Source organism: Brachionichthys hirsutus, chromosome 17 (genome assembly GCF_040956055.1).
Source record: "Brachionichthys hirsutus isolate HB-005 chromosome 17, CSIRO-AGI_Bhir_v1, whole genome shotgun sequence".
NCBI classification, from domain to species: Eukaryota; Metazoa; Chordata; class Actinopteri; order Lophiiformes; family Brachionichthyidae; genus Brachionichthys; species Brachionichthys hirsutus.
This window is the reverse complement of record NC_090913.1, coordinates 1,364,471-1,380,345: the sequence shown is the minus strand read 5'-3', so window position 1 is coordinate 1,380,345 and position 15,875 is coordinate 1,364,471. Positions and strand designations below refer to the sequence as shown.

The window sequence follows — 15,875 nt, the reverse complement described above, 5'->3', positions numbered from 1 at the left end:
TCCGAATAAAGTCCAATGAAGGACGGATGACCAGCTGCTCTGGGTTGTTTCAGATGATCAATCGCACAGTTGCAAAGTGAATAAAATGTTTGCCTTTACAGCCGTGATAACAGGAATCAAATGATTTGCATCCTCTATGCAGGCTGCTCCCGTCAGTGAGGTGAGCTAACGTTAGCATGTAGGCTGAAATGAGCTGTTCACAGGGAGATACGACTGAATGCAGATGGTGCAGTAATGACAGTAATACAAGTGGCAGCTCATCATCAATCCTGGGGGGGGCAATCACCGGTGCTTCCCCTGAGGCACGGGGCAGCGACCCCTCCAGGCTGGAGGAGGTCGGAAGGGTTGAGGGAGACTAGTAGGGAAGGGTGTTTTGTGTGGCATGTAAAATTTCCTAAATATAAAAAAAAAAAACACACAAAAAAACCCCCATCTAAATAAATAATGCAAGAATTTGAGATGAATGTATTTTACAACTGAAAAAAAATCTATTTGACATTACGGAGAGTAAAGTACCAAAAAGGTGGTGGCTGTGGTTCAGACGAGAACGGTACCCGACCCTGCTGGTCAGGGGTAGTCCACCTGCTGCTGTCCCTGCTGCGGGGCAGCCCCCTGTCCAGGCACCTGCCCCCCCTGTCCATAATAGGCAGCTTGCTGTCTGTAGTACTCAGCCCAGGCTGCACTGTAGTCCTGCTGGCCTCCTGCCGGAGCTCCTGCTGCTGCTGTGGAAGCCGGTACTCCTGGCGCAGGAGCGGCTCCTCCAGCTGGCTGGGCTGCAAAAAAACCACACAATCGCTGTGTTTGAAATGCAAGCACCATCAGGTACACACACAGAACACACCCGACACCAGCACGACTCCAGAATACTCGAGTGTATCCTCCATTCGTGGAGGATGCGGTTTAAAGCGACCCACTCACTCATGCCCATCTTCTTGTAGTACTCCTCCCAGGCTTTAGTGTAGTCTGGCTGGCCCTCAGAGGTCTGGGCTGCCTGGTTCTGTTCTCCTGGCGCTGCTGCAGGGGCTCCTTGATTTTGGGCTGGCATGGCGCCCCCTGGCTGCTGACCGCAGTACTGTCCGTAGTAGGCGGCCCATGCAGCATTTGGGTCTGCTGCTGCTGCCTTACCTGATCAGGTGAGGAAAAAGATCTTTTCTGACATTGTATATCACAACATAATCAACATCTGAGGGAAGTTCAGAAGCCAAAATCATCTGGAAGGGAGTGCGCAACATTCACTCACTGGGGTCATGTGGGCCTGGAGCCTGCCATTGCTGATAGGTATTGCCCCACCCCTGAGAGCAGTACTGGGCGCCGCCAGGTGCGCCCCCACTGCAGGGAACAGGGGCAGTTAATCACACACTGACCATTCAAGTCATCTTCCACAGATCAACTTCCAACATTCCTGCATTGAGGTTGTTTGTGTGCTGTACTTACTGAGGAGACCCCCCAGGAGGTCCTGCATTGTAAGGGCTGTTATAGGGACCCATTGGATCAGGACCGCCATCCATAGGACACAGTGGAGCCTGGGGAACACCACGAATCATTTTAGACAGCGGTTGTAAACGGCTTCGGGGTTGGGTGGCGTTAACCCCCGACTGTACCTCGATCTTCTCCTCTATCAGCTGCTTCGCGTGGTCAATCTGTTCTGGGGAGCCTCGGATGGTGAACAGTTTGAAGTTTGGGTCACCGTTTGGTGGAGGCTGGCGTGATATCTCCACAAACGCTCCGGTCTGCTGGTTGATGGACTTGACATTCTCTCCTCCTCTACCAATGACCAGACCGCATTTGTGAGCAGGAATAGAGAAGGTCATTTCTCCTCCTGGAGGACCCCAGCTGCCCTGGGCTCTTCCCCGTCCTCGCCCCCCAGGTGGCATCCCACCACCGTGACCTGGGGGGCCCTGAGAAGATAACACACCACAAGTTCGATTTAACTGTTGGACAGCAAAGCCAGAAAATCATGATCAACCCTGGAAAAAAAATAAAAAATAAAAAGGCCACGCACCCCCTGCCCAACCTCCTCCCGGACACGGATGTTCTGGAGCAGGTCAGTGATGATTGAAGCAGCATGCTGACACTGATCTGGGGGGCCCATAATGTGGGCCATTTTGTCAGGACCTGTACCATCGTCTGTGAGCGACAACAAAAGGAGGGACAGGATCAACTACAGCTAATTAATCTGGATCCGCAATTCACAAAAACAATCCGACATGGAAGCAAGAAAATCAATTAAACTGCAACTTTCCTACCAGCGAAAGACAAAGTAGTTTCATCTCAGGTGAGTGACCGACAGCTCACCTGGCTTGAACTGTATCTTCACTCCAGCATCGCTCTGGATCTTCTTGATCATCTCTCCATTTCGGCCAATCACAACCCCGACAGACTGGCGAGGCACAGCTATCTGTAGAACAATAAAAAAACACACCACCGCTTTAAATACAGGCGGTCGTCACGTAATGAGTTACGTTCCCAAGACCCCGGCGTTAAACTGAAGCCCTATTGGTCGACATTTTGAGTGGTCAAAAAAACAAAAACAAATTGTATTCGTAGACCTGTGCATTGGTCGCTCGTCATGCGCGCACAAACACACACACACGGGAACCTCTGTTGCCAAACAGAATTCGTTCAATAATACTATTCAAAACCCGATTCTCCTACGGCAGGTCGACTCAAACCGACTCCGCCTTCGTTCTCATGTTTTCGCTTCGCCTCCACTCGCGTGTTCGAACTCCGAAAATCTCTTCGACTTCTGAGGCAATTTAAAATCCAGTTTTTTGGTCGAACCCCGAGTCGTTCGACGACCGAGGTTCCACCGTAGAACCTCGGTCCGTATCGTGTTGGCTATGCCAAACGATCTGTTTCTTATTTTTTCCTGTCAACCCTTGCGCGGACGACACTGAGCCACTCCACACCCAATATCTGATAGTTGATTTATTTATTTTTCTTGATTTCTGAGGGGGAGAAATATTTATTGTTTTTTTTTGGGGGGGGGGGGGGGCAAAGACCGCAGGGGTGGAGCGCCAAAAATAACCGCCACAGCAGATATTTAAAATACATTCTTACATCAATGCCTCCGCCGCCGCCGCCGCCGCCGCCCCCGCCGCCTCCTCCTCCTCCTCCTCCTCCTCCTCCTCCTCCTCCGCCCATCCTCGGTCCTCCATAGTCATTCCGATCTCCGAAGCCTGCATGCTCCCGCTCCCGAAGAATCTCATTCACCATGTCTTTCGCTTGCTGTAATAAGAAGCACCCGTTTGAATGATGAAACCAAAACTCACTCTGAAGGATTCGTCCTCATCACACTGAGAAACGCTACCTGCACTTTGTAGGGGTCTCCAATGATGCGCAAAGGTTTATCAATGTTTGGTGGCTGGGATCCGTCTTGAATAAGAATCATCTTAACTCCAGCCCGCTCCTAATAGTGCACAGGAGAAGGTTGTTAGACACACACACACACACACACACACACACACACACACACACACCTTTTACTTCTCACCTGCAGCTGTTTGATGGTCTCTCCTCCTTTGCCAATGATGAGGCCGGCTTTGCCTGCAGGGATGATCATCTCCTGCATCGACCCCGTCTGCTCATTGGTTGTTTCATGGCCCCTTGACACAATGTCATCAATAAACGCCTTGGCTCTCCTGGAAGACAGTTGAGAAGAAATGCATACGAAAGGCCCGATCAGAAGACGAAGGTGGAGTCCAGTGGATGACATTCTTCATTAGTGTTGAGCATCTGCAGAGGCTTGCTTTGGGGTCCTCCTGTGAATTTACCCAGCGTGGCTCTTGTCATACCAGAATCAAAGCTTTAACCATAAGGACATTCCATTTTGGTATTGTGTGCTCAGCTTAGCGAAGAGTCTCCATTAAAATGTCACAAACATGTGGCGGCCGACTTACTGAATGGCATCGGGTGGACCGGTCAGAGAAACGTTTCTTTCTGAAAGTCCAGTGCTGTCTGTGAATTAAGGTAAACATATGCACCGGTCTAAGAGAAACTCTTTTGTTGACTGAGGAAAAATAGGGCTAGCAAATAACTCACCGTGTGCAATCTGAACCTTGCAGCCAGAATCCTGCTGTATTTTGTTTATCTGCTCACCTCCTCGCCCAATGACTGCAGGGAACAAAGCCAAGACGTTTCGGCAGTGCAAACGGAAGTAACACGGGCATCGTGTCCCAGGAATCGGAAACATCTGTGCATGTACTCACTCAGACCAACCATGCTGTCAGGTACCCTGAACTCTACTAAAATTGTGGAGGACCTAGCACAACAAAACAAAGGTTATCTAAAAAGCATCTCCTCTCTGTTGTAATCACGAGCATAAAAAAGCCTCAATAACAAACCTTTGTTGGGACAGAGCAGCCAGCTGAGCTTCAATAGCTGTAAGAGAAGAAAGTAGAGGTCAGAGGTCGGAAGCAGCTGAGCACCAGTCAAAGAGGATCAATATGCAGACTCAACGTACACAATGCGGAATCTATTTCACTCTGTGATGCTACCTTCTTGGCATCTGGTTCATCTAGAAAAGATAAAATAGTGAGTACTGTAATATCCATTAACAAATATCATTAGTCCCCTTGGAGCTGATCTTTAACCTGCTTCTTCCAGGGATCTCTTCTGTGCTGAGAACGGGTAGCTCTCAGTACCTTTGTTATTGCTCACTGAGGGAACGCCATCTCCACCGATCTTTGCTGCAATCTACAAAGACATATTGGACAGCATCGGCAAAACATGGAAATTATTAGCATCAAAAGTAAATGCCCTTCCTAAAGCTCAGTTTAGTCGTGGGGAGCCCAACACTCAATTAATTTGGTTATCTTGGCCTGGAGACTATAAAATCAAAACAGAGGACCTTTGTTAATGCGAGGTGCATCATGGGTAAAGCAGAGTATTTTCTGATACCAATGGTCGAAAAGTCACAATATCGGTTTCTATTGATCTAAAGTTCACGTCCATCATGCATTCAATCGTCGAACGTTAGCCACTAATTTCCAACAAACATCGTTAATTGTTTAGCTTTATGAAAAATACCGGATCCTGATATTATCTCTGCCAGGTTTGTGAGCCACATTCAAGTTCACACTTCCAATGATAAACGCACCGCCAAGCAGTGACAAACGAGGGGAAGCTACCTGAAGTAGCTTATCCACGTAAATAAGCGTAGAGTCCTCGCTACAGACAGGGCCTCACACTTACGGGCTGCTTCACATCGCTACCGGAACTAAATCCATCGAGGAATCATTTCATAATGTCCTCCAACCCCCGTGCTAGACAAACAAACATCGCTGCTACTCGCGCCTGTTTTGTTCGTTCGAGCTCAAGCTAACGGTACTGGCGGTTCAGCTAGCTGCAGCGGCTAACTAGCTCTCCAGCTACCGCCTCTTGAAGTCGAGCTCTTGCGTTACCTCTCTGGCTCGTTGAACGGCATCAGCAAACGCGTCTTTTTTCACTGCTGGGCCGACTCCATTGGTCGACATGGCGCCGTAATCGGACATGCTGCTCGCTCGGGGAAACAGACACAGGGAGAAGGCTGGATTGCTGTGGCCGGGAGGAGCTGCGCAGAAGCGGGAAGGCTAGACGGGACCGTACGGGAGAAACCAACGTGCTCGAAGCTATCTGCTAGCCGGCAAAGTTCCCTGCTTAAAACGACCAATCAACGAACCTCCGACCAGGCCTCCTTCTTAGTTATAGCATGCTCTTCAGCGTTAGCGCCTATTGGCAGAATGAAAACAGCGCCCCCTCCTGGACTGGAGGGAGATAGCTAGATAGAATTATCAACACAATTTAACCAAGCTACCTGATCACTGAGTGTCTGTGTTAATTGTTTCTTAGATGAAACAGATGATGGTGGGATATTGATTGATGTTAGATATGGACAATGTGTTTTACCTCATTTTTGTTATTACTAAATTACTAAACGTTTTGTTATTACTATACTAAAGTACTATAATCAAGTTAGCCAAGTGTAAGTCAAGAACAGCGTTGATAAGAACAAACTGGTGTTAAAGAGCACCATGCCTTTATTTATTTATTTATACATTTATTTATACATTTGAAAATAAACACTAACACATCAAAAATATGTACAAGAGGCTCATTTATTATCTTTCACACAACTGCCATGCACTGTGTTGCAGTTTATCATTGAACCTACAGAAGAGGCTACAGGTACAGGTGAGGTTCTCCACAGGGTGGGTTGTTGTTTTTGTCTTTCCCTTTCATGTTTTATTCTCTAGCCTACCATCACCATGCAGAAAACACACAACTCGTAAGTCGAGGATGTGAATTCAACTACATAACTTCATTCACTGCAAACACATTTCACCAGAAGCCATCAAATATTCTATGCTTTCTCTTTTCCTGCCGTCCAACCCTCAGGCTTCATTCCCAGGAGTATCTTCATGTATTCGTAGACCACGTAGGACACGCTCATAGCGGGGATGACTTTCAGCAGGTTGGATGAAATTCCCCCATAAAGTCCGGCCACCCCTTCCTGGGATAAGATGCTGTGAATCAAGGTCAGCATGGAGGGTTTAGGGGCTCCCTTTACCGAAACTGTGGGTTGATAGAAAGGCTAGCGTCAGGAACAGATTGTGTCATATTTGGGTGGTTTATTTGTACCAAAATGTTCAGCATTTTTCAGCCCGTTGACGACATTGTGTCCCACCAGCGATCTATACTGGCTGGACAGCAGCCATCCTGACCTTGAGCCTGCATTCGAGTGCGAACCATCACCAATGGGTAACTTGCCAACAGCCCACAAGTGCTGGAGGAGGCACCGCTTCCGACCAGCACTATGACCCCCGGGTCGGCCAAGCCTTTGTTCCTGTTCAGCCAGAAATTCTTCAGGGTCTGTTGAACAAAGGCAGGTAAGAGAAGGGCAACACGAAGGGACGATGGAGACTGTGTGATGTCATGTCTCTGACCTCATAGACGGCCAGGTCGATGCCAGCATAAGGAATAATGCTCAGCATGTTGGGTAAATAGCCCCTGTAGAAGGCTGCGATGCCCTCTCTCTGCAGGATCAGTTTGGTACAGTCTGCTAGTCCTGAGATCTGGCCCGTTTTCCTCAGGGTGAGGCGAGTTTTCAGCACCTGTGGAAGACAGGAACAGAAAAAGACAAGACATGAGTCCTTTTCCTGACCGTGCATCAGTCCTGTGGCTGTTCAGATGAGTTCATTACTCTGGTATTACCTCCATCGGGTAGATGACTGTCTGGGCTGTGGCTCCGGCCAAAGAGCCGGCCACAAACTTCTCATGAACTCTCAGGTTTCTTTGATCACTATTGCAATGCATCACTTTCTTGATCTATGCATAAACGACAGGAACAAGGCAGAATATTAGACCTGATGTCAAAGGTAACAGAGAGCTAGCTTAGCTTATCCTAACACAAGAGGCGAGGCTGCGGGTTTAGCCGGAGACTTTAGCTGGACCGCATCAGGTCTTACCTCACAGTTTCATGGATTTTCTTTGAATTAACACAGATTTAGTCTTTTTACTTAAACGGTTGGAAATTCATGGTTTTATCTTTTCTGAAACTAGAAAAGACCTCACACTACTACTGTACTTTCAGCTTGTCCCGTGAGGGGTCGCCACAGCAACCCAACCCTCTCCACTTCACCCTGTCCTTTGCATCGTCCTCCCCGACACCAGCCACTCTCATGTCCTCCCTCACTACGTCCATGTATCTTCTCCTGGGTCGTCCTCTAGCCCTGTCCTTTGCATTGTCCTCCCTCTCTACGTCCATGTCTCTTCTCCTGGGTCGACCTCTAGCCCTGTTCCCTGGCAGTTCCATCCCAACATCCTTCTACTCATATAGTCCCTGTCTCTCCTCTGGACATGTCCAAACCATCAAAGTCTGGTCTCTCTGACCTTGTCTCCAAAACGTCTAACCTACACTGTCCATCTTATTGTCTCATTTCTAATCCTGTCCAACCTGGTCACTCCCAAGGAGAACCTCAGCATCTTCATCTCCTCCACTTCTAGCTCCGCCTCCTGTCTTTTCCTCAGAGACACTGTCTCTGAGCCGTCCATCATGGCTGTCCTCACCACTGTCTCTAAGCCGTCCATCATGGCTGTCCTCACCACTGTCTCTGAGCCGTCCATCATGGCTGTCCTCACCACTGTCTCTAAGCCGTCCATCATGGCTGTCCTCACCACTGTCTCTAAGCCGTCCATCATGGCTGTCCTCACCACTGTCTCCAAGCCGTCCATCATGTCTGTCCTCACCACTGTCTCTGAGCCGTTCATCATGGCTGTCCTCACCACTGTCTCTAAGCCGTCCATCATGGCTGTCCTCACCACTGTCTCTGAGCCGTCCATCATGGCTGTCCTCACCACTGTCTCTAAGCCGTCCATCATGGCTGTCCTCACCACTGTCTCTAAGCCGTCCATCATGGCTGTCCTCACCACTGTCTCTGAGCCGTCCATCATGGCTGTCCTCACCACTGTCTCTAAGCCGTCCATCATGGCTGTCCTCACCACTGTCTCTAAGCCGTCCATCATGGCTGTCCTCACCACTGTCTCTGAGCCGTCCATCATGGCTGTCCTCACCACTGTCTCTAAGCCGTCCATCATGGCTGTCCTCACCACTGTCTCTGAGCCGTCCATCATGGCTGTCCTCACCACTGTCTCTGAGCCATCCATCATGGCTGTCCTCACCACTGTCTTGTAGACCTGTCCCTTCGTCCTATCACAGAGCACACCTGATACTTTCCTCCCCCCGTTCCAGCCTGCCTGCACACGATTCTTCACCTCCTTTCCACATTCTCTCCATCACTCTGCTCTGTTGACCCGAGGTACATGAAGTCCTCGACCTTCTTTACGTCTAGTCCTTGTAACTGGAAGCCGAGCGGTTGTGCGTTTTCATCATAATGTTGAGTGAGTGCTAGAAGTGTGTGTTTAAATAGTGACTGCAGGGATTGGAGCGCTCCCTAGTTCATGTAACCCTTCCTGCTGGTCCAGATTAAGTCTGCTGGAAAGACACGATCAGAACAGAGATGTCCTCCCCCAGGCCTCGTGGACAGCCTGTTCTACATGGGGCTACTGAGCACAAACATTAGAGAAGCGTAATGGGCGCTGTTATATTCTGCCCCCAAGCTTCTAACAATCTAGCAGACAGGATGGGGGTGGGGTGATTCTACAAATGTAATACGTCTGACTCTGTGATGCCTCAAAGGCCTACAGATGGGTGTTTGTTGTGTGACCTCCATGTGAAGAGGGTCACAGTGATTTTAGAAGTGACTCCCGCCACGACACAGTCTTCATGCCACGCTAATCTGAGTCGGCGTCAGGCCGGTTTATGTTGGCTGCGATCTGTCTGCAACAAGTGTTTTTATTCCCACTTCTTTAACATTTGACCGGGCTTTGCATCGGAAAGAAAACGGAACAAATATAAATCGAGAAAAGAGTAAGAATTTATATATTATTTAATAATTAATTACGTACAAATCAAACCACAAGAGAAAGAGCTCTGAGCTCTGCCCCACCTGATCGTAGGCTGTGAACTTGATGACAGTCTCTGGGGCAATTTTAAGAACGTTGACTCCGTTGCCCCTCCATAACGCCAGCAGCCCTCCTTCTTTCACCATGTGCTGGAGCGTCTTCCAGATGCCGCCTTGATATCCGCTGGAACCGTAGACCTGGACTCAAATGCACGGAATCAGTGGCACATGCAACATCATTGGCTTCGCACTGAGATGATGATGTCATAACCATCCACAGACCTGGCGGAAAACTTTGACGCGATCTATGGGGGCGGTTACGGTCCGAGCTGCACACCCCGCCACGGCTCCGGCCATCAGCTGTCGCCACACAAAACCAGACTTTCTCTCCTCTTCAGAAAACTCATCTGGGACCGTCAGCTGCTCACCGATATCCAGCATCTACCGGACCGCGAGGAGAGGAATGTGATGATGATGAGGAAGAGATGCACTGTCAGCCAGTCAGAGGACAATCACTCTTTTTTATTATTGAACATCATAAATGAGGAATCTATCGTCTTGTGTTTCCCTCTTTACTTAAGGACTAATGGTCTAAAGCTGAAGCTTCACTTCTCAGTGACTAAACCCAACAGTGTGGTTCTTTAGACATCACCAGGGATCGCTTCCAGTAGTGCGCCACATCCTCCAAGTTACTGAGAGGGTTAAACAGGAAGTAGTCCCGCCACTCGTTCCAGTCAATGGTCATGTTGCCGTCTTTGTCCATCCTGAGTAGCAAACATATGGAGAACATCAGAGGGCAACAGAAGCAGAAAGCAGAAAGATTCATGCGGTCTATCGGCACGTTTCAGATCAATAACCTCCAGACGAGCTGGAAGTGTCATGGTTATAACGTTGAGCGTGAAAAATAAGCTGAGGGTTTCATGTCTTCAAGTAATAATTCATCAAAAGATGTTTACATGCTGTATGTTAACTCCTTAATACGAGAGATGAATGGACGGTGGTTCATTGTCCTGAGTGAGAAATGTTCAAATGGTCATCGATCATTCGTTCTGTGTTTAACTGCTTTTTCTTTGCAGGTATAGGAACAACAACAGAAATAGTCCAGGCTCAGAACCCCCCCCTCCAGCAGTGTGAGCAGACCTTTGTAATATCTTGGCTGCATCCTGAAGGCTGATGTTCACCCCGATGGAACGCAGAGAGTGTTGGATCTCGGATGCGTCGACCTTTCCTGCAGAGCCACAGATTTGGGTTAAAACCGTCCGTGTGAAGGATTTCCTGTCTGATTAGCAGCACATGAACAGAAAAACTGCCTGACAGAGTTCCTGAGACTGCTGGGTGGGGGAATGAGCTCGACTGACTGCAGAGAGTGAAGCTACTGACCATCTTCGTTCTTGTCTACACTAGCAAACGCACTCTTCAGCTGTTTCTCGTTGGTGTGAAGATATTGCATAAACTCTTCAAAGTCCAGAATGCCATCCTGGTTCGTGTCACCGGCCTCCATGATCTGCAAATACAAGCAAACACGTCGGCTGTCATTAGACAGGCCCTGTTCAAATCAGGAGCATCAGGTTGTTGGGTTAAATAGGATGAACTCGACATAAGAGCATCAGAAATCTATGAACCACCACAAGACTGGCTTTTATTAACATTTTGTAAGACAGTCCTGAAAAGTGGCTCCAGACTAAATGGAAGACCGGCAGGAATTCCCAACACAACCGGGAAGACATGGCCAATGAGCGGAGGCCGAGGGATCCACGAGGGACAAGAGGTCAAGCGCTAGTGTGAGGTTGGCCTGGAGAGCGCCCCGGAGGAACTCACAGACTAACGGAGGAAGACGTCCTGCAGACCCAAGTGGCTGTTTATGGACAAAAATGACGAAAAAAGAAAACTTTGCGGAAGCCACTCGTCCTGCGGCACCACCCTTAAAACAGCTGGACAAACCCAGAACATCCAAGAGGTAAGTACAAGCAAATACTGCAATTATTTCATTTTATACTTAATCCTTAGCAACATAATACTAGAATATATTTCTTTATTAAGTCAACAGTAAATTCCTTCCTAAAAAGCAAAAATTTTCCAACAATCAAAATGACAGGGAGCCAATTTTCAATCCTAAGAGTGGACTGCCCCGGAACCTTCTGTAGGCGCTCCGGTGGCCCGGGGGACTCTTTTGGCCAGAACGCCTACTGAGGCAGCAGTGGTAAGTAAGGTAAGTACATACGTCAACATCTTTATTAATATACTTTGATATTAGGTCTTCACGATTTCAATGAAACAATTTAATAATTGTTAAAGCGCCTGCGTGTTTATTTTCTAATACATCCAAGTCTATGTAATGGCCCCCGCCCCTTCAAGGTAAGGGTTCTATGAGGGTTCAACCTTGTAGAGACCAGATCCTGTTATCTTAAACGTACACACTCAGACCGGGTTCCGGCCCAGATCCCTCCACATTCCTCTGATTCATGGTTAGAGAAGGGAACCTCATACAACAGGTGTCCCGTCTTACCCTCTCAATGGAGTCTCTGGAAAGCCCCCGTCCTGCCAGCCACTCCCTCAGTTCATTGCTGTCGATGCATCCATCTTTGTTGAGGTCCAACTGGTCAAACAGCTGGGCCCAGCGCTTCTCCGTATCCTGGTCCGCATCGGCAGCTCTGCTGTCCTGGCAGTGAGTCACAGGGAACCAGGGCCAGGGGGGTCCCATGACTGGAGCCAATCAGAGTCAGCTGATGGGATGCAGGGGTGTCAGATCAACCACTGCCACCAGTCCTTAATCAGCGTTGAACTGTTCTGGTCCAGGTTCTGGACCTGAAGTAGGGTTACATTTCATTTACTCACACTATTACTGCTATAATTACTGCAAGGCTCACGCTGAGGTGGGCGGAGCAACAGATGAGTCATAAGTGTTGGAAACCTGCCCTGAATAGAAGGTTATATTTATGCCAGGTTTTGGAGAAGGTGCAATTGCACCTTTCCCTCCATGAGTACGGTAATGCATATGGATCTATAGTTATTATAAAAACTGGCTCATCTGGTTGGGTCAACGCTCAGGGAAGGGAGGGACATCCCTTCCTTCGCAGGAAACCCTTAGTGTCTGGGAACTGCATTAACTTGTGGAAAAAGAGTATGCGTGACCTTTAAATCTTTGCAGTCTGACTACAACAGGTCTTGGTTTCTCTGCCTTGGATTTTCCTACCTATGTGCCCCCTGTGGTGCGGTCATGATGAAAATGCTGACTCATGTTATGGAGTGCAGGTAGCCTTCGACGTGCAGCAGTGAACATAACTCATAGTAGCATATCTCCTCTCTGTGGCCTTCCCATGTCTCTTTCTGAAGAACACGTTCACAGCATGCATCGTAAACTATCATGGCTACCAGTTGAGGAAAGACTTGCCATAAGCACAGTCACGTTCTTCAGCAGCAGCCATTATTCTGGTAAACCTGAGTTTTTACGTAGGCAAGTTATCAAATGTCGTGACGTTCAGTCGTTGTACTGGAACAGCAGGAGACGGCCGACTGTTACCGCATCCAAAATCTAACGCGCTAAAAAAGACAGTTATGTATCGTGTTATCGCTCAGTGGAGCCGCTGCCCTCTGCACATCCGTCAATCCTTCAACAAATCCTCATTCAAATACAATTTAAGAAAGTATTACTTAACAGCTGATCAGTAGTCCGTAATGATCATTTAAATGTTGTCCTGTTTGGGAGATGCTTTTTGACGTGCGTATGAATGTAATATTATTGAAGTAGACTGATATGATGTTCTGTGTATATGTAGATGGATATGTAGTGTGTGTATGTAGATGGATATGTAGTGTGTGTATGTAGATGGATATGTAGTGTGTGTATGTAGATGGATATGTAGTGTGTGTATGTAGATGGGTATGTAGTGTGTCTATGTAGATGGATATGTAGTGTGTGTATGTAGATGGATATGTAGTGTGTGTATGTAGATGGATATGTAGTGTGTGTATGTAGATGGATATGTAGTGTGTGTATGTAGATGGGTATGTAGTGTGTGTATGTAGATGGATATGTAGTGTGTGTATGTAGATGGGTATGTAGTGTGTGTATGTAGATGGATATGTAGTGTGTGTATGTAGATGGATATGTAGTGTGTGTATGTAGATGGATATGTAGTGTGTGTATGTAGATGGATATGTAGTGTGTGTATGTAGATGGGTATGTAGTGTGTGTATGTAGATGGATATGTAGTGTGTGTATGTAGATGGATATGTAGTGTGTGTATGTAGATGGATATGTAGTGTGTGTATGTAGATGGATATGTAGTGTGTGTATGTAGATGGGTATGTAGTGTGTGTATGTAGATGGATATGTAGTGTGTGTATGTAGATGGTTATGTAGTGTGTGTATGTAGATGGGTATGTAGTGTGTGTATGTAGATGGGTATGTAGTGTGTGTATGTAGATGGATATGTAGTGTGTGTATGTAGATGGATATGTAGTGTGTGTATGTAGATGGGTATGTAGTGTGTGTATGTAGATGGGTATGTAGTGTGTGTATGTAGATGGATATGTAGTGTGTGTATGTAGATGGATATGTAGTGTGTGTATGTAGATGGATATGTAGTGTGTGTATGTAGATGGATATGTAGTGTGTGTATGTAGATGGATATGTAGTGTGTGTATGTAGATGGATATGTAGTGTGTGTATGTAGATGGTTATGTAGTGTGTGTATGTAGATGGATATGTAGTGTGTGTATGTAGATGGATATGTAGTGTGTGTATGTAGATGGATATGTAGTGTGTGTATGTAGATGGGTATGTAGTGTGTGTATGTAGATGGTTATGTAGTGTGTGTATGTAGATGGATATGTAGTGTGTGTATGTAGATGGATATGTAGTGTGTGTATGTAGATGGATATGTAGTGTGTGTATGTAGATGGGTATGTAGTGTGTGTATGTAGATGGTTATGTAGTGTGTGTATGTAGATGTATTTGTAGTGTGGATATGTATTGTGTATATTTACGGTATAACGTGTTTATGATGAATGTAATCTCGGACCCCAGGAAGACTATCTGGTGTCACGGTATCAGCTAATGGGGATCCCTTTCAAAGAACGAAATAAAACACGGACCGGTCTGTGTTCTGCTCAAGTGTTCGTTCACACGCAGCATCCAAACACGCTAAACACACGCTACGTTTTGTTTCCTATGAACTGAATGTTCCTGCTCCAAAATGACCCGTCATTACAAATGAATGGATCCAACTGTCGTCAGTGTTCAACAGTATGTAGTAAACTGTGTCCATGATTATTAGTGACGGCTCAAGCACATCCACGCACACACACGCACACACACACGCACACACACACGCACACACATTGGAGTTCCCCATTCAAGTTTATGCTGCCTTGTTTTGTATATCCTGTTGACAGAGCTGCTTCTCATCAACGCCGCCTCCCTTAAAGACATTTTCAGGAAATGTTGGGAATGTTACCAGGAACAGAGGATTACATTCTGGGGCCAGTTGTTCAAAGGTAATCCGATTGGCTTTTGGATAATGGATTTGATCAAATCTTTAAAATGGATTGTTCAAAAGTGAAAGAAGGATTCTGAAACCGGATTGGATCATGTAATCCAATCCTAGTTTTAATCTGGATCAAACCTTCCGTTTGTGTTATTCAAACCTTTTCAGTAGGATCTGGATAACTTTGATCCCCAAAACCAGGATTATTCTGATCCCATCAGGGGGTAGGATGTCACACACGAGTCCCAGATTAAATACGTGACCACCTCCGGAAGGTCGTACTTTCACCTGTTTCTTTTTGACTGTCATCAGGATAGAAATGACTGAACAGAGTTCCCATAAAACTGTTGGAGGGTAATAAATTCAGTAAATAAAATAACTCGCTGTTTTCTCAGAGCAAATGTGAATATCTTGGTCCGTCTTTCAGGAGGGGCTGAAAAATGCAGATTTTAATTACAGGTGATTAAAGGGGACGCTCTCCCCTGTGGGGTCAGTCACTCCTCATGTTTCCACAGGTAACAAAAGGTAACCTATTTCTGATTGCAGCAGGTGTTTTATTGTCCATCCTCTTTAAACTCATCTCTCCATCAGCGGCTCTCTGACTCCAGAGGCGAGTGATCCTCCCTCCACCTGCTCCTCCCTCATCACCTCATTCTCCTGGGTCAATGGTCCAATCACACACACACACACACACACACACACACTGGAGTCCCCCCATTAGGTTTGTGCTGACTTGACAGAGCTACATCTCATGCCTGCTTCAGCTGTCCACACCTCCATTCAGCGCTCCCCTCACCCGCTGCTGCTCTGGGAGCAGACTGATAGAGCAGACAGCAGACAGGCTTTATAAGATCAGCTGGCAGAGGTCTGGACGGACCCGTCTGCAGCAGTCGACCAATCAGTCGGTTCATTTTCCTCTGGAGGTTTCCCGAAACTCCTCAGCTCA

At 47.2% G+C, this 15,875-nt stretch overlaps 2 protein-coding genes across 2 annotated transcripts in view; both read right to left on the bottom strand.

Moving 5' to 3' along the window:
- Positions 1–5,492, bottom strand: part of khsrp (KH-type splicing regulatory protein) — a 6,270-nt gene extending 778 nt beyond the window's left edge. The window contains exons 1-17 of the mRNA XM_068750620.1: positions 5,403–5,492; positions 4,593–4,695; positions 4,463–4,516; positions 4,344–4,380; positions 4,209–4,261; positions 4,042–4,113; positions 3,900–3,957; positions 3,494–3,641; positions 3,311–3,409; positions 3,129–3,228; positions 2,296–2,403; positions 2,003–2,127; positions 1,602–1,898; positions 1,435–1,523; positions 1,241–1,329; positions 919–1,125; positions 1–773 (exon numbers count right to left, since the gene is read on the bottom strand). The exon at positions 1–773 is cut by the window's left edge and continues 778 nt beyond it. Of these exons, the coding sequence (XP_068606721.1) occupies positions 568–773; positions 919–1,125; positions 1,241–1,329; positions 1,435–1,523; positions 1,602–1,898; positions 2,003–2,127; positions 2,296–2,403; positions 3,129–3,228; positions 3,311–3,409; positions 3,494–3,641; positions 3,900–3,957; positions 4,042–4,113; positions 4,209–4,261; positions 4,344–4,380; positions 4,463–4,516; positions 4,593–4,695; positions 5,403–5,492 (1,935 nt within the window). The 3' untranslated portion in view covers positions 1–567. The remainder of the gene's footprint in view (positions 774–918; positions 1,126–1,240; positions 1,330–1,434; positions 1,524–1,601; positions 1,899–2,002; positions 2,128–2,295; positions 2,404–3,128; positions 3,229–3,310; positions 3,410–3,493; positions 3,642–3,899; positions 3,958–4,041; positions 4,114–4,208; positions 4,262–4,343; positions 4,381–4,462; positions 4,517–4,592; positions 4,696–5,402) is intronic.
- An 848-nt stretch (positions 5,493–6,340) lies between these two features.
- LOC137906439 (mitochondrial adenyl nucleotide antiporter SLC25A24-A-like) lies at positions 6,341–12,141 on the bottom strand. Its single transcript, XM_068750702.1, has 10 exons — positions 11,947–12,141; positions 10,821–10,944; positions 10,581–10,668; positions 10,093–10,204; positions 9,723–9,881; positions 9,486–9,638; positions 7,192–7,305; positions 6,924–7,091; positions 6,702–6,849; positions 6,341–6,552 (listed from the first exon to the last, which is right to left on the bottom strand). Exons 1-10 carry the CDS (start codon positions 12,139–12,141, stop codon positions 6,341–6,343), a joined length of 1,473 nt encoding a protein of 490 aa, XP_068606803.1.
- Between the last annotated feature and the right edge of the window lie 3,734 nt (positions 12,142–15,875).